This window comes from Dipodomys merriami, unplaced genomic scaffold (assembly GCF_024711535.1).
Source record: "Dipodomys merriami isolate MVZ:Mamm:240054 unplaced genomic scaffold, mDipMer1.0.p SCAF_2, whole genome shotgun sequence".
NCBI classification, from domain to species: Eukaryota; Metazoa; Chordata; class Mammalia; order Rodentia; family Heteromyidae; genus Dipodomys; species Dipodomys merriami.
This window is the reverse complement of record NW_027203381.1, coordinates 52,914,605-52,939,892: the sequence shown is the minus strand read 5'-3', so window position 1 is coordinate 52,939,892 and position 25,288 is coordinate 52,914,605. Positions and strand designations below refer to the sequence as shown.

The following is a 25,288-nucleotide window of genomic DNA, read 5'->3' as shown; positions in this document are numbered from 1 at the left end:
CAAAGTATATTACTTTGTCTGAAGACTTCTCAACTCAAATACATAACTGGTAAATAAATGTTGTGGCTATTTTATTCAACTACTACAAATACAAAACTTTGTAGTGTTCTAATAGATGAAGTGGAACACAAAGCCATCTTTGTAAAGATGTCCCACAAAATAATTTTCTGAGGGGTGCCTAGCATGGTGCCAAGTGAGAGAATACAGTTTACTAGGTCATTTATAAATGCCATTAAAGACAATCAACATATCTAGCATGACTTGTCATTTTTGAAAAAGAGAATAATAAAGTTACACCAAAAAAATATTCAAGAAGGTTCAATCAGGCTAGGCCACTGTACATACATTATGCTACTTAAAATTCTTTTTAAGAACAAGTAAATGGAAATCTTACCTGATTGTTCTGATCTGCAAGATATCTAACCACAATAGGTAGTAAGTATTTGGAAAAAGCATATGGTATTGAAGGCCGGTTTTCTTGACAAAATAGTGCGATATGAGGCACTTGTTCCATCAGTTCTGCTCTCACAGTTGGTTCTATTAAGATAAGAACAATGAGAATGCACATTTGCTCACAGTTAAGCACATCTTTAGCTGGTTTGAGACTATTTAGAAGGCTTTGGAATTTCATCCTCAGCACAGAAAAGACTTACAATGTTACTTTTTAACCATGCAGTACTTTTCACAAGATTAACAGGTCTACAGTGAATGAAAGGAGCAAATTACTTCCAATACTAGCCTCTATCACTCACAGTATGCATTTAATACCTAGTAGTTTCTTGCAATGGATACTGTTTCTTTTTCTTTTTCTTTTTTTTTTTTCAGTACTTGGGGTCTAAACTCAAGGCCTTGCGCAAGCTTGTACTTGCTAGGCAGGCAACTCCACCACTTGAGCCAGGCTCTAAACCCAAGTACCAAAAATTCTACAAAGTGCACTAATGAACTCACACTTGGAAACAGACAAGAAAATGATCCCTCAGGAACAGAAAGGTTGGACATAAAAAAAAAAAAAAGGATTAGAACACTTAGCACACTTCAGCTACTATAAATAATCTGTGGAGATTTTACTCCTTTTGAACATTATATTAAAGATATAATAAAAGAAAACTAACTGAATAAAACAATAGGTCAGAAAAACAAGATCTGAAAACAAAGCACCTAAAATTCCTCAAAATAAAAATAGAGATAACAGCAATAAAACATTCAATAGTCAGACAGATAGCAGGTTAGACTTTGAAACAGCTTTTAAAATGGAAGAAATTCAAAATATACCCCTTATCTTGATAGAAAGATAAGAATCCTCAAATTCAAGAAATAGAGTAAATCCTGAGTAAATGTGAACCTAAGAACACAATGAAATGGTAGAACAGCAAGGAAAAGGGACTTTAAACCAGGAAGAAGAAAAAAGATAATCTATACAAAAACACAAAATTAGACTTGCAGATTTCTCAATAGTAAGAAAAAAATGGAATAATATTAAAAGTATTAACAACTAGATTCCTACGAAAGTCATCTATTCTAACTGGACATTACAGTCAGATTAACCCATTAAGAAATCTCAGGGTCATTTTGGCTCTTCTCAGAGTCAGGTCTGGAATAGTGTCTTGTACTTTAGTATTTCAGAAACTCATCATTATATCTATTAGTGCAACCTTCCATTCATCTTTTTCAGTATAGCTCATAATCTTTAGCACAACACAATATAATCTAGTCCTCCACTGCTTCATTCTAGAGCTTAGAAATTCAGCAAATTTGTCCCAGTTGATGAAAAGGGGCTGCCATGTTGAAACAGTCAACTGTCTAAAAACGGCAATAAAATTAAAGTTTGTTTTTTTTTCCAGGGCTGAGGACCGAACCCAGGGCCTTGCGCGCGCCGGGCAGGCGCCCTTCCGCTGGGCTAAACCCCCAACCCCTAAAATTAAACTTTTTAGGATAACAACAACAAAAAAAAACTGTACTCTTAAAACCATTCTAGAATAAGGATATACAAGAATTCTGTACACAAAGGTGGATTATTGATAAACTTAATTATGTTCTTTATACTGTTAAGGGATTTTAAGCATTTTTGCATAAAAATTAATATATTCCCATGAGAAGACTCACATACCATAAGTTCACCTAAAAATTAAAAGATGAGACTTGATGACATACCAGAAAGTTTGTCAGAGATTAAAAATATATTTAAATAATGGCTTTAAAAAAAAAGAGATCTTGAAGTTTATTTTGGGTTTTGTATAGAATCAAGTATAAAAATAGGCTTAAGAGCCAGGTGGCTGGTAGGTCACACTTGTAATCCTAGCTATCCAGGAGGCTGAGATCTAAGCCAGCCGAAGCAGGAAAGTTTGTGAGACTCCTCTTATCCACCAAAAAACAGGAAGTGGAGCTGTGGTTCAAAATGGTAGAGTGCTAGCCTTGAGCAGAAAATAGCTCAGGGAAAATACCAAGGCCCTGAGTTCAAGCCCCACAACCAACAAAAAGCAAAAACAAACAAAAAACATTACTGTATTTTAATTTTCAAATAAAAGTTTATTTTTAAAGGAGATAATCCTACCTTAATAAACCAGTTTTCTTTTTTATAAGTGACTGATTCATTTATTTTGCAAATCAAGCATACCAAGAGAATGTTATATTTACCATATTTGTATATATTTTTTCTATCTCTTTACTTTTTCTAAATTATTTTAAAATTTAATTAACCTAAAATATTAACATAAGTGATACAAAACAATGTTCTTAGATTCATTTTAGGGTGAATTTTCTGCCAAATGGGCTTATAATAAACTGGGTTTTAGTAACGATTCTCTTTTTTCTGTTATTAGTGGGTTTAATAATTATTAAATTTTTTTCATATAGGGTCTACCTCTGTATCCCAAGCTGGCCTCAAATTTCCAATCCTTTTGCATCAGCATCACTAGTATTGGGCTTACAGGCAGATATTACTATGACTGGCCCTTAGAAAATATTTTAAAGAAATTTGCTATTACACTAATTTTTCCATTAATTTTAAAACACAAATTTGTAGCAAGCAGTGGTGACCCAAACCTATGATCCTAGCTTTCAGGAGACTAAGACCTAAGGACTGCTATTCAAAAAGCCAGCCTTGACAGGAAAGTACATGAGACTCTCATCTCCAATCAACCATCAAAAAAAACAGAAGTAAAGCTGTGGCTCAAGTGGGAGAACGCCAGTTAAACAAGAGTTGTGAGGCTCTAGTACTAGTACAAAACAAATGTCACAAATTTGGTAAAAGACATCTTCCCAGAAGGAATAAATTCACTTTCTCTACATAAACGTACCTGAATCATCAGCTAATCTGCTAATTCTTTCCAAAACTGCAATACAGTCTCTTTCATCATCACAGACTTCCCTCAATGTATCCAGCAAACTCCGGGCCACCATTTGTCTACACAGAAAAAGGTTAATTAGATTATATCCTGTCGCAAATATTTTTTACAGTTCAGCATCTACATTATTAATTTTTTTTGTCTTTTTTTGTCAGCCGTGGGCCTTGAACTCTGTGCCTGGGTGCTGTCCCTCACAAATTCAGCTCAGGGCTAGCACTCTACCACTTGAGCCACAGCACCACTTCCAGTTTTCTGGTGGTTTGTTGAAGAAAAGAGTCTCACAGACTTTGCTGCCCAGGCTGGCTTTGAACCATGATCCTCAGATCTCAGCCTCCTGAGTGAGACACCAGGGCCCAGTTTATCCATATTGTTGTTGGGTTTTGTTTTGTTTGGGTCTGTTGTGGGGCTTGAACTCTGGGCTTAGGCACTGTCCCTCAGCTCTTCAGTTCAAGGCTAGCGCTCTACCGCTTGAGCCACAGCGCTACTTCGTTTTTCAAGTGGTTTATTGGAGTTAAGAGTCTTGCAGACTTTCCTGCCAGGCTGGCTTTGAACCACGATCCTAAGATCTCAGCCTCTTGAGTAGCTAGGATTACAGGCGTGAGCCACTGGGTGCCCGGCTAATTTCTGTTTAACAAGTTTTTGTTTTTGTTTTTTTTGTCGTCGTAGGGCTTGACCTCTGGGCTTGGGCGTGTGTGTCCCTGCACACTTCAGCTCAAGGCAAGCGCTCTACCACTTGAGCCACAGTGCCACTTCCCCATGTTGTTTTTAAGGACAATTTTTCATATTAAACCTGTAACTTTCTAAGTGGCAAAATGCTAGTATTAACTTGATTAATGAGAATGCATATTATCAAAATATTATTATCTTAATAAGATATGGCAAATCTTAAAATCACTGATGATTCATTTCAATTTTTCCTCAATTATCCTAATATTGGGAAATATATTCATGGGGGGGGGGTCGGTCATGGGGCTTGAACTCTGGGCTTGGGTGCTGTCCCTGAGCTCTTCAGCTCAAGGCAAGCAGTCTACCACTTGAGCAACAGTGCCACTTCTGGTTTCTGGTGGTTAATTGGAGATAAGAGTTTCATGGACTTTCCTGACCAGGCTGGCTTTGCACTACCAATCTCAGATCTCAGCTTCCTGAGTAGCTAGGATTGCAGGCATAAGCCACTGCCTATATTCATGTTATCTTCGCTAGTAGGAGTTTTATATAACATCTCAAAAAATCTGACAAAACTTAAGGGAAAAAAACCAAAAACCTTTAGTCTGATACAGTGGCCAGTAGACTACAGATGGAGAGAAAAGCACTTCTAAGAAGCATGCTGGGCTCTGGACACACGGAAGGTATACAATATCCTCTCATTAAAGGACACTATTCCACTTGCTAATAAGCAAATTACACTAATACCAAAGTTGTGTCCAACAACAAAAAAGGCAGAGGTTTTTGCTTGCCAAAAAAGTAAGTGTATACTTACTAGGATCAAGGAGTAAGTATCTGCAATAAGGTCATGTTGTGATTAATAATAAAATATATATTCATTAGTACCTACTTTAAGTTGATAATGTTCTCTCTATTGAAATGAATATCCCCCACTTTCAACTTTCACATTAGTGAAAAGAATATACCAATACCTGTTAAATACGTTCTCACTTGCAGCATACTTGTCCAATCTTCCCAGCGGCGTCAACATTTCATCTTGTGAGATGAAGTCCAGGGCTGAAGGTATAATAATCACATCAGACTCTGAGCTGTAGTCATCCACACCAACTATCAGAGACACCAGAAATACTCCTTATAACACTCTGAAGCTAAAAAGCATTCCTTGCCTGTTGAAAGCAGCATAAATGTTTCTGGAAAGTTGCAACAACTACAAAAGAATCAAGATCAATCTGGATGCCAGGAAACGTTGAAGGACACTTTCCTCTTGCTACAAATGTGTTATCACTGGCCACTAAGAAGCACAAAAGCCAAAGGCTACAGAAACTCAATGTAGAAGAGAAAACAAATGAAATTATAGTTTCTCACTTCACTTACTAGAAGAAAGCTGAAAATTACTAGTATTTGCATCTATTAAATATACTTATGCCAAGTACTAGGCTAGATGATTAGGAAACTAATGACTAATGCTTCTGCCTTAGAACAAAACCTCTGTAGAAAAAAACAATCTATTTAAAAAAATGATGGAACCATGTACAAACTATAAAAGTCCAGGAACCTGCCTGAGGTGGAGGAGGAAGAGAAGACCAAGAAAAAAATGGATAAAACCTAACCAGGAAATCATGATTTCAAAGGAGTAAGCAAACAGAGTTGGAAGGTATGACTGAACAGCATCTATTGCTTATGAAGGCTGGGAAGATCAAAAGATTGCTCCTGAATTTGGACTCCTGTGCCATGATAAGTAGCATCTTGGTTACTAGCAAGGGCAATTTTCCATGGTATGAAACTCAAGAAGCCAAATCATATTTACTGAAGAGGTCAAGAAAAATGTAAGAGAAAATACTACATATAAAATAAGGTTTCCAACGTTTGTTTTATACTATTTCCAGCTTGCAGCTGTGTGGGAATCCATTAGATTCACTCACTGAGCCACATACAGCCATAAGGAACATTTTGTTCCCAATATCTAAAAGAGGAGAAATATTTGAAACAGACAAATAAGCATAAGTTGAGGTTCTAGAAATAAACAGAGGCAACTGATAGAAAATTGATAGAAAACTCATAACATCAGGGGAAAAGGAGCCTAGAGCTAAGGTAAATGGGCAGATGTAAATACTATTCCAGGCTTTTCTCTAAATGCACATTTTTCGTATTCATAGTCTGCATTTCTGACTGACTTTTCCCAATCAGCATATGTCACTAACTCAAAAGTCAGTAGTCTAGTAACCCACATTAAGATCTGGGTTGAATTTTCACTTAATACACTGCTTTATCTCCAGGAATACTGCCTGGCACAAAGTAAGCACTTTATTTTTTAAATTAAGCTGTTCTTCACTCAAAATAAGATTTTATCTTTGTTATCCATTTTCCTTAGGAGAAAAACAACACATAACAAACTGCTCCCAAGTGCTGTTATATGAGTAACAGAAAAAGAAAAAAAAAAAGCCATTTCCTGGTCAAATTTCCAATGCTATTGCTTAGCTACTTAAAAAATGCTTATTTTTAAAGTAAATGAGTGGCAAAAGCCAATCTTGGGCTAAACAGGTATTAAGAGAATGTTTTTATGCCAAACACCACTATCTGAAATTCTACAAAAAATTCAATGCAATTACTTTTAAATATTTGAACTTGCTAAAATAGTTCTGAATAAAAAAAAAACTATTCCATTTCTGACAAAGGTGATCTATGAAGGGGCAAATTTACCTTCATACCTTAAGAATCAAAAAATAAAAGGTTTGGGAAAAAAAAGACCACAAACAATAAATAATGATTTCAGACACTGGACAAAAGGCAGCACAGGGCAATGGTCCCTGACAGAGAAAACAGTAAGATGACGCACCATTATACTGCCTTAGCTGACTGCCTGAAAAGAGAGATCCCCACACAGTCTAGCAGAAGCCAGGAATCCAATACTGAAAACTTGCAGGGTAGAAAAACAGAGAGGAACAATTCAGAAAGGAAAAGCTTCACTAGGTTATACAAGGTCCCCTTCTTTTTTGGTCTTTTAAAACAAGGTCTTGCTATTTAGCCCAGTCTAGTCTCAAACTCTCAAGCCTCCTGCCTTAAATCCTGAGTGCTGGGATTCTAGGCATGAACCACTATATCTCTCACCACATAGGGTCCCCTTTCTTTGCCGCTTTAGGTGAGTATTAGAACAACATAAATGTGAGAATCCAGAGCAGGTTATCTGAAAAGATCAGGTGAACAGAACCCTGATGATCACAAAGGATCAGGAATAGATTATTTCTCCACTGTTCACAATAAAAGAAGAAAACACAGTAAGTCTGTAATACAAGGGGCAAGACCAAGTACTTCAAGAAGTGTGTCCTTGGATTAGTCTAATAATTAGTCTAATAATTAGTCTAATAGTCTTATGCAGCATAAGACTAACAAGGCATCAGGCAAGCTACAAAATGACCAGACTGTTTTCTTTCTGTGCCTCAGAATAACATCCAAGAGTACCAAAATGAATGCAAAAATATCTGGCACTCAATAAAGTAAAAGGCATAATGTCTAGGATCCAATTTTTAAAAAGTCTAGGCATGCCAAAAGCAGGAAAGAGAAATAATGTAGAAAAAAATTCAAAAGAAACAGATCTGGAAGTAATAGAGATGAATTAGATAAGACAATGAAAAGAAAGACAATGGAATGTTCAAGAAGGTACAAGAAAACATAGACACAATAAGAAGAAACACAAAACATATTTCGAAATCTTTAATTGAGGTTGTTTTTTTTTTTTAATTTTTTTCTCCTACTATCCCTTCCCTACCCACCCCTCCAACTTCTCCCTCCCCCCCCCCCCCCGCCCCAACTCTAAAGCTTGTTTTCAACATGGTGTTTTGTACATCTCATTGTTACAACTGATCTAGTTGTTTTGGTTTTGTTTTTTTTTTTGGTTGGGTCGAGGGGCCTGAAACTCTGGGCCTGGGTGCTGTCCCTCAGCTCTTCAGCTTTAGCGCTCTACCACTTGAGTTACAGCCCCACTTCTGGTTTTTTCTGCTTATGTGGTGCTGAGGAATGAACCCAGGGCCTCATGCATGCTAGGCAAGCACTCTACCACTGAGCCACCTACCCAGCCCTAGTTTTTAAAGAAAATAGCTTATGGCTCATTCCTGTAATCCTAGTTACTCAGGAGGCTGAGATACAAGAACCAAGGTTCAGAGTTAGCACTGGAAGAAACGTCTCCAAGACTCTTATCTCCAATTAGCCACCAAAAAAACAAAAAGTAAGCTGTGGCTCAAGTGGTAGAGCAGTACTCTTAATCAAAAAGCTCAGGATCAGCTGGGCACCAGTGACTCACACCTGTAGTCCTAGCTACTCAGAAGGCTGAGATCTGAGGATCATGGTTCAAAGCCAGCCTGGGCAGGAAAGTCCCTGTGAGACTCTTTATCTCCAATAAACCACCAGAAAACCGAAATGACTCTGTGGCTCAAGTGGTAGAGCACTAGCCTTGAGCTGAAGAGCTGAGGGACAGCACCTACGCCAAGAGTTCAAGCCCCACGACTGAAACCCCCTACCTCCCACCAAAAAAAAGCTAAGGATCAGCACCCAGACCCTAAATTCAAGCCCCGGAACCAGCACAAAAAAAAGAGGGGGGGGTGAGGCATGGTCCAAGTAGTATAACATTTGCATACAAAGTGTGGAAATCTGAGCACAAACCATAAAAGCACTAAAATCAAAAACACCTAAAAATAATGAGATGAAAAATACCACATGGATTGAGATCAAGAGCAAATTAGAAATACAGAAGAAAATATCAGTGATCCTAAAGATACAACATGAGGAAAAATACCCTAAACGAAACAAAAATGTAGATTGAGACAGAGCACTATTTAACTGAAAGGACAACTTCAAGAAAAATATAAGAAATATTGAAAAAGCAGGGCATCTGTGGCTCATGCCTGTAATCCTAGCTACTTAGAAGGCAAGCTGAGGTTCAAGGTTTGAAGCCAGACAGGGGAAAAAAAAGTCTGAGACTCATCTCCAATTAACCAGCAAATCATCAGAATTGAGTCAAGTGGTAGAGCACTAGCCTTAAGCTAGCTCAGGACTGACATGAAAGGAGGGAAGGAAGGAGGGAGGAAATCAAAGAAATAATAAATAAAATGCTTCCAAACTTGGTGAAAACTATTATTAATCAAATAATTCAGTAAATCTCATGAGCAAGAAAAATATACCAGTTCAATGAGCTAGTAATAAAAATGATTTACCCCAGAAAAACTCAGCTTACACAGAGAACAACCATACGAATAAGATCAGACTCAATATCAAACCAATACCAAACAGCAAATAGTGCAACTACTTTAGTCAACCTACCTACTACTTTTAAAATCTGGTATCTTTCAGATACGAAGATAAAGAAAAGGCTTTTCTTAAGATATGCAAAAACTGACATCTGGAACAACATAAACTAGAAAAAATATTAATTTGTTAAAGTAATTAATTAAAGTACCCTCCACCCCCAAAAAGGAAAATTGTACCAGATGGGAATCGTTTTAGAAAAACTGGGAGAAAGTGAGGGAAAGGGGTGGTTGGCACTGTCTCAAAAGGAATGTATTCATTACCTGATCTTTGTAACTGTAACCCCTCTGTATATCACCTTTATAATAGAAAAAAAAATTTTTAAGCAACAAATAATGTTAGAAATGTCAAGAATGTGGGCAAATGTGGGTTTTTCTTATTTTTTGAATCTTTTAAAAACAGAATTAACTATAGTAATACTGTTTTGAGAATATGTATTTAGAATTCATAACATATGTAGTAGAGGAAAATGATAATCACCACAAAGCAGCAAAGGTTAACCTATACCCTTGTAAATTCCTTACACGATATGAAGATACACATTATACAAATGTAGACTGTTACACACACACACACACACACACACACACACACACACACACACACACACACACACACACACACAAATAAACTCTAAAGCAGCCACTATTTTTTTACATCACCAAAGACATAAAAATAAATCAATAAAGGCCATAAATATTCAACCAAAAGAAAAAAAGAAAAAGAGAGTAAAGAAGAGATGAGACAACAGATAGAAAAATAGCACAGTAAGAGATTTAAATCTGATCATGAAGTATATTGAGTGCTACTGGTCTCAATAACTACAATGAAAAGGCAAAAATTATCAAATGGGATTAAAACTAACACCTAAACATGTACATAATTACATAGCACAGAAAATATTAACAGAGCTTCTAGCAAGTACCTTATTCATTATGAATTGAAGAGCTGTAAAAACCAGTTGGACACTCATTTGGGCTCTGTTTTCACCTTCATAATGTTAAGACTGTTGAGCTAGCATGACTTCTTAAGGGCACCTTTATGCAGGCTCTAGAATTCTATGACTATGACCAAACTGTTTCATAGAGTCTCACTCAAGTCTATCTTAAAGATAGACATTAAAAATAGTGATTGTTGTCTACACAAGACGAGGAGCAGTGGACAAGACTCATGGTGGCTGTTGTCAAACATTACTGTATTTAAGACAAGCTTGGAACACTGTAGCTAAAATGTAGAGTACTAAATCTCACACTTAGGTAATAATTATATGTCTTTAGAGAGAGCCTAGGAACTTCTATTTTAATAAACCCACTGTATTCCAACTATACTGAAGAAATATAATCCTACAATGTACCCAAATCACATTTTGTTGCAATCTTTTGTTACTCTTATCAATCCTGTTTAGCAACAGACACCAGTGACACAGCTCACTTCTTAATTTCCTAGTACTACTTCTAAGATCCACTGCCAGCTTAAGCCATTTCAAACATTTTCTCACCAACTTTTTTCTCTTTAGTTTCTTTAAGCCAGAGTTTCTCTATGTAGCATTGGCCTTGAACTCAGGATCCTTCTATCTCAATCTGAGTGCTGTGATTACAGTATCCCCATACCTACTTCTTTATCAATCTGTGATTATACTGATAAGAGCATGAATCTCATTTTTAAGTCTTACTCAGCCATACTGCAAATACTTGTCACAGGTTACAAGGAAAAACAAACAGTAATAAAAAATAATAATAATTGGGGGGGAGGGGGGAGGCTGGGAAGGGAGGTGAAGGGTAAACAAAGGAAGAGGCTGCAATGCTTGGTAAGAAATGTATGCATTATCCTGCCCATGTAATTGTAACCCCTCTGTACAGTATGTTCTCAAATAAAATAAAATATAAAAAAAAGAAAAATAATAATAATAATAAAATACCACAACTGGGAAAATAATCCCGTACCATATATATACTAAGGGATGGCATAAGTAGCAATATCATGGGGTGTGTGTGTGTGCAGGTGCACAAGCATGCTGTTCCTAGTACCTGAACTCAGGGCCCAAGTGCTGTCCCTGAACTTTGCAGCATTTTAGCAACTGTCTTAGGACTTCCCTGCTTCAAAATGATCCCCAGATCTCATCCTCCAGACTAGAATTACAGGGCTATACCACTAGTGCATGGCTAGTTATCTTTAATTGATAAATAACACAGGGGAATAAATGCAGTTATACTGCTACAAAATACCCATTGTTTATCAGAACTGGGCTTTGAACTCAGGGCCTCATACTTCCTAGGCAAGTTAGCAGCACTCTACCAGTTAAAGCCACACTCCCAGTCTTCCCATACTTCACTGAAAGTAGAACAGTAACTTTAGATACATATAAATTAAAGATAAACAATTTACAATCTTGAGAGAATAGAGAAGAATGGAATACTAAAGGGTAATCAGTAAACCCAAAGACAAACAGCAAAAAAGCAGACCTAATTCCAACTAATGAGTAGAAATGGATCATTTCAGTAAAGAGGCAAACACTAATGAAAACTAGTAACATTTCACTATGGCTTGTGTACCTCAGACAAATATTTAAGTTCATAATTTCAACCAAGAAGCTAGGAATTTTTTTTTAACCAGCCCTGAGGCTTGAATTTAGAGCCTGAGTCTGTCCCTAAGCTCAAGGCTAATGCTCTCCTACTTGAACCACAGCTCCACTTTCAATTTTTTGATGGTTAATTGGAGATAAGAGTCTCAAGAACTTTCCTGCCCAGGCTGGCTTCTCCTTCCTCAAATCCCAGCCTCCTGAGTAGCTAGGATTACAGGCATGAGTCACTGTCACTCAGCCTGAAAAGGAGTTTTTAGAAGTATAAATAGCAGAAAAAAGCTGTAGTGGCTGTATTATTATCAGACGAAACAGACATAAAGACAGACAGAATGAAGAAAACTATTTATAATTTTAAGAGTCAGTAATTCAAGACTCTTGAGTATGTTGTGGTATTTCTTTTTGGACAACTGACACATTTATAGATCCTTGAACTTTACAAGTAGAGCAACACTTGGTCTCATAATTCTCAAAATTGGGCATCTTCCACTGATGAGGTAAAAAATCAAAACTATATGTTATCTTTAAACTCATTTGAAATTTTGTAATGCTAAAAAGTACATAAAAACAAAGGTCGGGGTTGGGAAGGTGGCTCAGTGGTAGGTAGAGTGCTTGCCTTGCACAAGGCCTTGGGTTCGATTCCTCAGCACCACATAAACAGAAAAAGCCGAAAGTGACTGTGGCTTAAGTGGTAGAGCACTAGCCTTGAGGTAAAGAGCTGAGGGACGGTGGCCAGGCCCACAGTTCAAGCCTGACAAAAAAACAAGCAAAGGTTATTCTGTAATGCTTTTTCCAAGTTATATTTACCTTCCTCAAATCCTGATACTCTTTCCCTGTGAACTTAGTATTTCAAATGTTTTTGCTAGCCAAAGAGGCGGCAGGAAAAGGGAGATCATTTATAAGTTCAACATGAGATAGATTTTCAATAAATATCTACATAGGCATTCATCAAAAACCTAATTTTTTTTTTTTGCGTGGGGTTGGGGGGGGTCATTTGAACTCAGGGCCTGGGCACTGTCCCTGAGCTTTTTCACTCAAGACTAACCCTCTACCACTTTGAGTCACAGTGTCAGTTATGGAGATTAGTCTCATGGATTTGTCTGCCTGTGGCTTTGAACCACAATTCTCATATTGTGGCCTTAATCCTCAGAATAGCTATGTGTGAGCCACTGGTGCCGAGCAAAACTTAGTATTTAATATAAAGTCAGAGGATTTCCATGAAGAGTCTATGTGACAAATCTTTATATTAAAACTAGGTTTTTAAGGAATCTTAATAATATAGAATAGAATCCTAATAGAATCAAAGATATTTAAAAAGGACATTTATTTTGCTAATATAGAACAATATAAAATTGTGAGGTCTTTAAAAATAGACAAAATAATCCTCATAGTGTAAAAAGTACTTCTATATTACTCTCAATTCTTTGCACATAACACAAAAATTAAAAAAAAAAAACAGAAACCAATATCCCACTTTCCAGATGTTTTAAGTAAAACATTGTATATAATATGTGAGCTTAAAAGTTCACTGTACTCAAATAAAATAAAATAAAATATAAAAAAAAAAAGTTCACTGTAGCTGGTACAGACATGGCTCATGTCTGTAATCCTAGCTGCTGAGATTGTGAGGATTGTGATTGAAAGCCAGCCCAGGAAAGAAAGTCTGGGAGACACAACAAAGCTCTCAGGGATAGCAGTCAGGCCTTGAGTTCAAGCACCAGGTCTGGCACCAAAAAAATAAAAATAAAAAAGTTTACTTAATAAGAATGAAAAAAGGGAAAAAGCCTTTGAAGGTATGCCAGGTCTGGGTTCAAATTTCATGTTTTGATACTTATAGACTATGTGAACTTAAGAAAATATCTAATTCAGATGTTTCCTTACCTACAAAAATACTTGTTTTCTGGAGGTTTAAGATATATATGTAAAAATAAATATCTATAAGGAATTTTACAGAGTTTCTGTCTACTACCAGAACTTTCCTCCTATTCTGTGTCTTTTGGCTTTAGATATAAAAAATGTCAATGTGACTTGTGTGGCATCAGGCACTCATCAAATGAAATAGGAAAACTAGATAAAAAGTGTATGTGAGCACATACATATGAAGATATGTATATTCATGGGTGGACAAATAGATACATTCTACTAAGGAAAGCTCTATGGTTAAGAATTTTTACATATGAAATTCACTGATACTACATGTTATTAATATATGTTGTGACTTCTAGTCTACCTGTTGAGTAAGAAAAGGCTTCCAAGTCAAGCCAATCCTTAGAAGATACAATAGAGCTTGCGAAGCAGGAAAGAAAGGCCATTCTGAGCAGAGAAATCCAAAACACAAGAAATTAAGGAAAACCATTCCTATCTAAAAACTACATGTAATTTGATTCAGACTTTCCTAAACAACAACCTATCTAAACTTGACAGTCATGTCCTTTGAGCAATAGACAAGTCTGGGCAACAAATATGTTTATTCAACTGTGCTATAAAATAAAATTTGACAGTTACAATAGTCATCTTTTAAAAATTAATAACAAAGATCATGCTGTACTTTTAAGCATTATCTTTATAGAACATTCTAAGAGAACTCCAGTTCTTCCTTATCCCACTGCTTCTAACTCTAAGCTTCAAAGAGCAGGATGGAAGGAAGAAGGAACAAAGACTCTTAAGAAAGGACACTTCTAGATCCAACTACATTGATTCCTTTCTATCCCTTGTCAAACACACCTAGATACACTAACAATCAAGCTACTGGCATGTTCACTCAATTAAAAAATTTGAATCTTATCAAATGCTTGTGTCTGCCATCCTAGCTGCTCAGACCCGAGGATCACTGTTCAAAGCCGAGGCAGGAAAATCCATGAGCCTCTTATCTCCAATTAACCAACAAAAGGCCAGAAATGGAGCTGTGATTCAAGTGGTAGTGGTTGCCTTGAGTGACAAGGCCAAAAGACGCTAAGGCCAAGGCCCTGAGTTCAAGCCTTAGTACCAGGCACACACAGGCACATGGGTGTACACACACACACACACACACACACACACACATTGAACTTCCTATTCTTAAATCATACTTCTCAGAAGATAACCTAAACCTCTGAGTGCTTGAAAGCATCCTGAATAAGTCAACTACTATTCCTACCTTACTATCTTGTAGTCAATTTTATTGTTTCCAATGGGAGAGGATATGGCAGCTGACAAAAGCAAGAGACAAAGTTTAAATGTAACACTAAGCAGCACTTTACTAGCAACTACTGACACACTTTGGACCACTGCAGGAGATAAAGTACTGTTCCTGCACTGACCTCATTCCCCACATGATTCTCATCTAGCTGCCACTATATAATGACATAAATTACTCAACAACACTCTTAAATACCAACCACCTCTTCTTGGGCTCAGCTACATAAATGATGCTACCAGAGTGAAGGTAAAACAAGATTTGTGGACACTACATATATTCTGTGAATAGGAGCATTAGAAAATGCCCATTTTTCCTTACTGTGCCTCTTCTCATAAACCAGGCCCTTTTCATATCTATGATCTCACTTCTCCACAACACGTCACAATGTCAACACTCTACACAATTCTGTCTTCTTGGACTAGTGTTACATTCATGTGGTTATCTCTTCTCTGTGCTAATGCACATCCCTTACTGTGACAATCACACACTTGTACATGCACACACATACAAACTCTTGGTTTAAATATGTCCCTAAAAAGTCCCTAGGCACTGTGGCTAACACCTATAATCCTAAATCCTAGCTACTAAGGAGGCTGAGATCTGAGTATCGAGGTTTGTATCCTGCCCAGGCAGAAGTCCATCGAACTCTTGTTTCCAATTAATCACCAAAAAGCCAGAAGGAGAGCTGTGCTTCAAGTGGCAGAGCACTAGCCTTAAGTGAAAAAGTTAAGGGAGAGCACCCTGGTCCTGATTCCAAGTCCAAGTCCTGGCACATACATACAAAGTTCATGTTAGAAGTTTGGTCCCTAATATAAAGTTTTGGGAGGTGGGACTTAATGGTGATAGATGGGTCCTGGGGGTCACTGGCCTCATAAATGTGACACTGGGCTCCTTATAAAAATGAGAGTTCTGCTAAGCATCAGTGGCTTGTGGCTGTAATCTTAGCTACTCAGGGCTGAGATGTAAGGATCACAGTTCAAAGCCAGACCAGGCTGAAAGTCTGTGAGACTCCTATTTCCACTAAAAACCCAAAAAGCCAGAAGCGGAGCTATGGCTGAAGCGGTAGAGCTCTAGCCTTGAGCAAACAAAGCTCAAGGACAGTGCCCAAGCCCTGAGTTCAAGCACGAGGACTGGCACATACACACACAAAAAGGTGACTTCAACTAAGCCACCTCATTTTCTCTTTGCCCTGCTGCTGTCAGATGATGCAATAATCCCTTAATTTAGAACTTCCCAACTTCCAGGACCAGGTGTCAATAAGCTTCTATTTCTTAGGAATACCCAGCATGGGTATTCTGTTAAAGGAGCATAAAATGCACCCCGCTCCCTATCTTTGGTAAACTGTGTCATGTCTATCACATACAATGCAGATATGCCTAATTTTCCTTTGTCCTGATCCCATATTCCTGCTTGCACACACTTCATTCTGGTACTATATTATGAAAACCCAACTGTTTGTATGAACCTTATAAAATCAGCTCCTCCAACCGGGCGCCAGTGGCTCATGCTTGTAATCCTAGCTACTCAGAAGGCTGTGATCTAAGAATTGTGGTTCAAAGCCAGCCTGGGCAGGAAAGTCCGTGAGACTCTTATCTCCAATAAATCACTCAGAAAACGGGAAGTAGCACTGTGGCTCAAGACTCAGAGCGCTTGCCTTGAGCTGAAGAGCTGAGGGACAGCAACCAGGCCCAGAGTTCAAGCCCCACAACTGATCTTAAAAAAAAAAAAAAAATCAGCTCCTCCTCCTGACTCTCTGATCACCACTATTTTCTTGCTCACTTTTTCAGTTATCAAAAATGGAAGTTTTTCAGGGGCTGGGAAGTTGACTCAGTGGTGTAGTGTCTGCCTCACATGCATGAGGCCCAGTACCACAAAAGTAGAAAAAAAGCCAAAGTGGGTAGGGCACTAACCTTGAGCTGAAGAGCTGAGGGACAGACCCACAGTTCAGCCCCCACAACTGACAAAAAAAGTTCTTTCACTTTTTCACTTTCTTTTCTTTCTTTCCTTCCTTTCCTTCCTCCCTCCCTCTTTTTCTTTCTTGCTGTTGTGGGGTTAAACTCAGGGCCTGGGCGCTGTCCCTCAGCTCTTCAGCTCAAGGATAGTGCTCTACCACTTGAGCCACAGCACCACTTCCAGTTTTTCTAGTGGTTTATTTGAGATAAGAGTTTCACAGACTTTCTTGCCCAGGCAATACTCAGATCTCAGCCTCCTGAGTAGCTAGGATTACAGGTGTGAGCCACCGGCACTCAGCAAACATGTCATTTAATAAGGGATTTGAATATCTGAGAACAGATTTTGGGGTTTAACGGCAGTCCTCAAAATAATACATACTAAATAAAGGGAACTGTATAAAAGAGAAGGAAAGTGGCATGTTTATTTTGAAATGAGGCAAGATCATATTTTCTAAATTCACCTGATAGTAAAGCATGTAGCCTACTCAAAAGCACTTCCACAGTGTGGACACTATACATCTTAATTCTGCTGTTTGTTCCCTTCACCAAAAAGCCTTTTTCCTTATAGGTTTTTTAATAACCCAATGACCGGTTATTAACTAATTTTTTCTATAGGGAGTCCAAAAGCTCCCTCAGGTCCAAATTACCATCAATCCTGAACAACTTAAATACTAAACAAAATATATTATTTATACAAAAACAAATTCAATATACTTAAATGTAAAGTGAGTTTAAAATTAAATTCAGACCTCAGTAGTGACACTGTGGAGCATCTACCTCCTGTAAGCAGCCACTCAGCTGCACTTCCTTTCCTCAAAACTCCACCCTTAGGATGGGCTAGATGAAGCTGAAGCTGAGTGTGACATACAGAGTTTATCTGCTTTTGTGTAAGTTCAACATTTCCTCCAAAATGATTAATACTTATTCCAAAAAAGCAAAAGAACATTATGTTGAAAAACTAAAATAGAAAAAATATATACATATACATATATATTCCTCTTAATAAACACAGAAAAAGTGACAAGATCTAATTCCCATTCCTAATTTCCAAAAAGCTCAGCAAACTCAATAACTCTCCTTAGCATGATCAAGGAAATAGTTAAAACACCAAAATTCAAAATTTCTCCCCTAAATATACCATGAAGAAAATGGACAAAATACAAACACTCGAAAATATATGCAAAGCACATATCTAATAAAGGACTTGTTTCAGAATCTATAAAAACCTGGGGCTAGGAAGGTGGCTCAGTGGTAGAGCGCTTGCCTTGCATGCCTGAGGTCCTGGGTTCAATTCTTCAGCACCACATAAGCAAAAAAAAAAAAGCCGGAAGTGGCACTGTGGCTCAAGTGGTAGAGCGCTAGCCTTGAGCTGAAGAGCTGAGGGACAGCGCCCAGGCCCAGAGTTCAGGCCCCAAAAGATGTGAACAGATAGCCGGGCGCCGGTGGCTCAAGCCTGTAATCCTAGCTACTCAGGAGGCTGAGATCTGAGGATCCTCGTTCAAAGCCAGCCCGGGTAGTCAAGTCCGTGAGACTCTTATCTCCAATAAACCACTAGAAAACCTGAAGTGGCGCTGTAGCTCCAGTGGTAGAGCACTCGCCTTGAGCTGAAGAGCTGAAGGACAGCGCTCAGGCCTAGAGTTCAAGCCCCACAACCAAAAAAAAAAATGTGAACAGATCCTTTGTGGCAGGCAACGATAAGATAACCATGAGAAGATAAGACATAATCGGTCATTAACAAAAGGCAAATTCAGACCACAGTATATTCAAACCAACCAGCATATTCAAAGTTAAGATGGTTTATAGAGGACTGGCAAGGAAGAACAAAGGCCTAGGCCTCACATTGCTGGTACGTGCAACAGGGCACAATGACTCAAGAAAAACTTGCAATTTCTCAAAAAGTTAAACAGCCATTTTACAGTGAAATACATTTTTTAAAAAAACACAAAAGAACATACTATTCTACACAAGATATTGTACATGAAATGTCTGTAAAAACTTTATTTGTAATAGAAGCTTCAGTCAGAAGGCTGAGGCAGGAAGATCCGAGTTCATTTGCAGCCTAGGCTACATAGTGACAACCTGTCAAACAAGTTGAAAAGAAATTAAGTAGCTTGCTCAAAATTATCAAAAGTTTAAACAGCAGGACCAGAATATGAACCCAAATCTAAAGCTTAAATGACCTGGGGCTCCTTTCCCTACAAAACCACACCATAATATATTCGAGAATTACTGCATGATAAATATTCAAATACCTACCAAACCAGAAAATGTTTGCTCCTAATTCTAGGGGGCTAACTTAAAAGGCAGGAGGCATAAAGGAATGGATCTGGGCAGAGAGAACCTAAGGTGATCTATCTCAACCTCAAAGATAGGTGCTAAAAAGCAGAGCAGGTTCCAGACCCATTAGCATAAATGATGACAGCACAAAAATGACAGGCAGTTTTACCATTGTGGCAGGTATGTTGCTTGCTCTTGTGCCAAGATGTTAAATTAGATTTATTCTCAAATACAAATCAAACTCAAAACTCAACCCTAACTCAAGTTTAGGGACTGCCAACCCACCAGGGATATGATGGCAAAAATTCTTTACAGCAGGATGTTGGTGGCTCACACCTGTAATCCTAGCTACCCAGGGGAATGAGATGAGAATTGAGGTTAGAAGCCAGCCTTAGTAGGAAAGTCCAGAGACTCCTATCTCCAACCAACTACAAAAGACAGGGAAGTTGAGGTGAGGATCAAGTGGTAGAATACTAGCCTTCAGCAAAAAAGCTTAAGGACAACAACCTAGGCACAGAGTTCAAGCCCCAGGATAGGTACAAAGAAAAAAAATAGTTACAGCGAGAGAGAAAAATCCTGTAACTCCAGATATTAAAAATAAATATACAAATGTAGATATAAGATAATAGTTTAATAAGCAAACTTTTATCTTCTTTTTGCCTAGCAGCTACAAACTCAGGCACAGGTACGACTGTCCTTTTTTTTTTTGGGGGGGGGGGCAAGGGTGTCAGTCATAGGGCTTGAACTCAGGGCTTGGGCTCTCTCCCTGAGCTCTTTCACTCAAGCCTAGTGCTCTACCATTTTCAGCCATAGCATCACTTCCAGTTTTTGAGTGGTTAATTAGAGGTAAGTCTCACAGACTTTCCTACCTGGGTTGGCTTTGAATGGCAATCCTCAGATCTCAGCCTCCTTAGTTACTAGGATTATAGGCATGAGCTATCAGTGCCTGGCTTCCTCTCTTCTTTCTTGGAGACTGAACAGAAAGCACCCAGGGCAATCATCCTTACTTGGTTCTGGATCTTTCATTTCTGCACTCAATTTCAACACTGTCCTTGAGACCAAAAAACAGTGTGAAAGGATTTTAAAACTTTAACAGTGGAAAAAAATCAGTGGTGAAGTACACTTCACTCCAGCTGATTGAAGAGCATCAAGAACTCTTCAACAGTGTGCTAAGTTACAAAGGAAATGTAAGTGAACAAAAGTCTAAATATAACTAAAATTACACCCAAAGCCCACCCCACCCAAGGCTAAACACATAGCACCCTAAATTAATGGCCACAAATAAATCACAATACACAAAGTTTGGTCTGCTCAATTTGTAAAGTGAGCAACTGAGGAGGATAACACTTAACATTAAATATTTTAAATCAGAAGGCCTACGTGAAAATTCTTTCTAAACTTAGGAGTTTTATTTGAAGAAACAAAACTGGTATCCTGGGCATCAACTGACTTTTCACAGCCTATATAAACAGCACTTTACAATCTGCCACCATAATCTATCAAGTGTTGTATAACATCCTTTGAAAATGACATTCTTCAATATGCTACTTTGGTAAGTTTTAAAATTATTTTATAGCTATTTGCTCATCAAATCTTACTAGACCTTTAACTATCTGATTCACTTTAGAAATCTAGTAACCAGCATAAATGAAAGGTTCATACTGTGTATTTCAAAAGAATTTGAAATATTACTCAAAAAAATCATAGTTTTGTACTTCCCCATTAGTCAAGAAACAGAGTTGTCATAAAAACATAAAAAGGTTTGTATCCAACTACGAAATCTGCTGAGACATCTATTCAAATAGAATTACTGGTTTGCCTTCACTTTCAAATTCAGAGTATATTTTATTTTTTTATTTTTTTTATTTTTGTCAGTCATGGGGCCTGAACTCTGGGCCTGGGCGCTGTCCCTCAGCTCTTCAGCTCAAGGCTATAGCTCTACCACTTGAGCCACAGTGCCACTCCTGGCTTTTTCTGCTTTTGTGGTGCTGAGGAATTGAACCCAGGGCCTCATGCATGCAAGGCAAGCACTCTACCACTGAGCCACCTTCCCAGCCCCAGAGTATATTTTATAATGCAGTCTTAATATATTTCTAAACTTTAAAAATATTTTATTGTAAATAACTTTATAGCCTTTTCAACTATAATCCAATATTATTTTTCACTTATTAGGATGGACAGAAGCTTTTTCTCGAAAGGTATCAGCCAAGTTAGTCTTTCACACTGTTCATACCTTGGCACTTGAAACAAAACAAAAGACCAGCAATCTGTTTAAAATCTGACAACCTTCCCTTTTCAAACTCTGGACCCCACCCACATCCTCTTCTGGTCTTCACAGCCACATATTTATTATCTACCAGAAATTTTACTCTCTCTTCTGTCATACTTACTCTAAGCTCTACATTAAAGATAGGCAGTCTCAAGGTTCTAGAGCTTCAGCAAAAAATAACTTCTTCCTGTCCAGGGACTGCCTTAGATCTAGTAGTGGCTCATATGGGAGGACTTGGGGTACAACTACTTCTGGAGACAGACTGGTTTCCATTTGTTTTGCCTGAGACAGAAAGGACTAGCTGTAAGGGCAGCCAAAGCACCACTCACTATCTCCAGTCTCTGTCCCTCTTCTTTCCCCAGCTTCTCTAGATTGTAACAAGCCTTTTCACCCCCTGACTACCATCTTGAACTGCATGTGGGTACTATAACCAGATTTCTTTCTCATTATTTTTCCCTTTACATACATGGCAAATGTTCCATATTCTCTGTGTGGACACAATACTGAAAATGAAATATACAACTTGTGGATGAGGATAGAAGGGAAAAACTGGGAGAGAGTGAGGGAAGGGGTGACATTATCCAAAAAGAAATGTATTCTTTACCTGACTTTTGTAACTGTAACCATCTGTACATCACCATTATAGTAACAAAATAAAAATTTTTTAAGATTCTGTGTGATATTATCAAAAAAGAAATGTACTAATTACCTGACTTAGGTAACTCTAACCTCCTGTACATCACCTTTATAATAACAATTTTTTTTAATTCTGTTCCTGAATATTCTAGATAAAACTTTAGCAAATGAGGATAATCAGAAGTTAGTCCTAAGTATTTAAACTATAAATATGTAAATGAATTGTGTCTTCAAATGCCCTAAGGTTTAGTTGGGTTTTTGTTTTTTCTTGGTACTGGAGATTGAACTCCTGGCCTATGCTTGCAAAGCAGAAATTTTACTTCTTGAACAACACCTCTTAGACCATTTTTGCATTGGTTATTGTCCAAGTAAGGTCTTGCATCAACTGCAATACCATGCTTCACCTAGATGCTAGAAATAACAGCCACATGACAATATGCCCAGTCATTGTTTCCTCTGTAGTCAGTGTGCACCAGAAGCCGGTGTACAAGAGTGCACCATCACACCCAGCCAGAGATGGAGTCCATGAACTTTTACACCTCAGCTGTCTCTAAACACAGATCTCCAATCTCACCCTCCCAAAAACCAAGTATTACAGGCTTAAGCATCCTTGTTCTGCTACCTTAAGATTTTATCCTAAACAAACTGAACAAGGAACAGAACCTAAAAAGCAAAAAAAAGTTCAATGAAAGCATTAGCAGCAATTTTATGCACATTGATTCTGTAATGGTCAGTATGAATATTCCTTTCTCTACTTTTCCTTTAAGGGACCTATGCTATTTAAGCATAAGAATTGCTATTTACCAGGTATTATTCTAAGTGCCTCACACACATTAATTCATGTTAATCTATGAACAACTCTATAAAGTAGGGAATATTTACAATTTCAAAAAGGGCTAAAGTTAGGCAGAGAGAGGTCAAATGAGTTGGCAAAGTCAGAATGCAATAAGGCAGTCTGACTTCTGTCTGTGCTGATAACTAAGATTCTAGACAGTCTCCAACCACAATGAAACTTTCCTTCCACACCCATTATCCTCAGACCTAGAAGCTTAGCAGTTCCTTCCCAGCTGTGCCTTCCCCTCCATACTATTATTCCCTGCTGGTCAAGGATATATGAACTGCATCTCTTCCTTTTGGGTTGCTTGTCACCTCATACTCAGATGTTTTTAACACAATCATAAATCCTCAAGTGAATCTTCCATAAATCTTAACACAAGACCAAGGAAACATAAACAGGGGGATGCCAATGGCCTATGCCTATAATCCTAGCTATCCTAGGAGGCTGAGGTCTGATGATTGTAGTCATGACAGGCAAGTCCATGAGACTCATATCTCCAAAACTATGAAAAAGTCAGAAGTGGAGCTCAAGTGGTACAGTGGGCAAAAAAGCTCAGATACCAACAAGCTCTAGAACCAATACACACACAGGAGAAAAAATATAAAAATACAAAAATAGCCACCTCTCTGATCCAAACCTTGCAAAAGACCTGAAACTAAGATGCTAAGCTTGCTATTGGGCAAGTAAATGAATATTAGGACTGCTTTTTCCCTTCCTCTCCTCATATCTCTAACCCCATCTCCTTGACCTCTCTCCCCTACACCTAAGTTCCAGCTTCCTAGTTGTTTTGAGCAATGTGAGGGAGATTTTGTAATTTAGGAATATTGAGAGTATTTTTTAAAATACTACAAAAGTGTTATGAGGAGAGGAAGGGAAAAAGCAATCCTAATATTCAAGGTACATATGTGAAAACTGAACAGGAAAACTGAAGGGATGAGTGGAGTTGAATGAGGTAAGGAAAATTATGAAAGAGATGGCAGTGATTAAGATGCATTGTACTTGTAAACTGACATGGTAAACTGAAACTCTTTTGTACAACCCTTTAAAATAAAATTTGAGGGCTTAATGTGAGTCAGAACTACATTAGATAATGTGAAGGGTTAACTACACAGTTATTTAGAAGAGCCATTTTAAACCTGGCCATCTCTGAATTATTTACACAGGTATTATTAGGCCACTGTAAAGTCCTATTCAAGCAATCTTTCCCCAACTATACAGCAAGTCTACCATGGTAAACATCTCAACTCAGCACAATTAATTGGCGTAAGTGTCCAAGGAATACACAATATGTTTTGCACACTCTTTTCCGCTAATATGCACTTTAAAGCCTAGTGATTTTTCCTATAGGTCACTACTTTGGAACATTTGCATTAACAGAAGTTATTTAAAATGAGATGCACGTTATAAACTTCTTTCCCTATAAAATTAATTAACTCCTTTCTTTTTCTGTCATCAACCCAAGTTGTCAAGCGTGATGGAAACCATAACAAAGTTCGATTTTTTTTAATGTATAAAAGAATTAACTCTTTAAAACTTCAGTATCTCAAAGGAAGCTGCAATGTTAGCATTTGAAGAAGATATGGATGAGTTTTCAATGTTTTGCATGAAAGAAATCTGTTCTGTAAACCCAATCCTGGCTGCCAAGGCCACACCTTCTAACCTTCCCGTAATTTACAAGTCACTAGGAGGGGTGTACGGCTGCCAAGAGCCAAGAGTAAAACCCTAGTTGTGAAGTCCGCACAAAACGAGGCCTGGCCCGGGAGCCTCGATTCTCGGAGGAGCGGTGCGGTAATTCCTGCTCCTGCTCAGGGGTAAGGGGTGCGTACAACACACCCCACGTCCCCACTCACACCTCAGCCCCACCGGCTTCGGCGTCCCCAACAGCCGCCGCCGACCGCAGGCCCAAGGACCCCTATGGGGTGGAGGCCGAAGTCGGGCCACGCGGGCCGTCTCCTGCTCCGCAGCGAGTCCCCGAGTCCGTCCCGCCTGCCTCCTGCCGCCCCGCGCAGGCTCCCCTAGGCCACCCGCGACGGTGGGGCCGAGCCACTCACGTCCGTCCCCGTCCTCCTGCAGATCCTCCTGGAGCAGCGACAGGTCTGCGCCGGGAAGAGAAAAAAGGCCGATCAGCACCCAGAGCCAAAGCGGCGCCCCAGCCGCCCGCCGCCCTCCCCCAGCGGCCCCCCTCCCCGGCCAGGCCCCCGCCCCGGCCTCGCCCGGCCTCCACCCGGGCTGAGCAGAGGGAAGTTGGGCGCGGG

The 25,288-nt window shown here is 38.6% G+C and overlaps 1 protein-coding gene across 4 annotated transcripts in view; it reads right to left on the bottom strand.

The window, feature by feature from the left end:
• Positions 1 to 25,288, bottom strand: part of Ppp4r1 (protein phosphatase 4 regulatory subunit 1) — a 69,225-nt gene that overhangs the window by 43,459 nt on the left and 478 nt on the right. The window contains exons 2-5 of one of the 4 annotated variants that reach the window (XM_070029644.1): positions 25,085 to 25,129; positions 4,979 to 5,114; positions 3,297 to 3,403; positions 395 to 537 (exon numbers count right to left, since the gene is read on the bottom strand). In XM_070029644.1, coding sequence (XP_069885745.1) covers positions 395 to 537; positions 3,297 to 3,403; positions 4,979 to 5,114; positions 25,085 to 25,129 — 431 coding nt within the window. Of the gene's footprint in view, positions 1 to 394; positions 538 to 3,296; positions 3,404 to 4,978; positions 5,115 to 10,230; positions 10,359 to 25,084; positions 25,130 to 25,288 lie in introns of those variants that run through there. The other 3 variants (XM_070029641.1, XM_070029642.1, XM_070029643.1) reach the window with 3 other exon arrangements.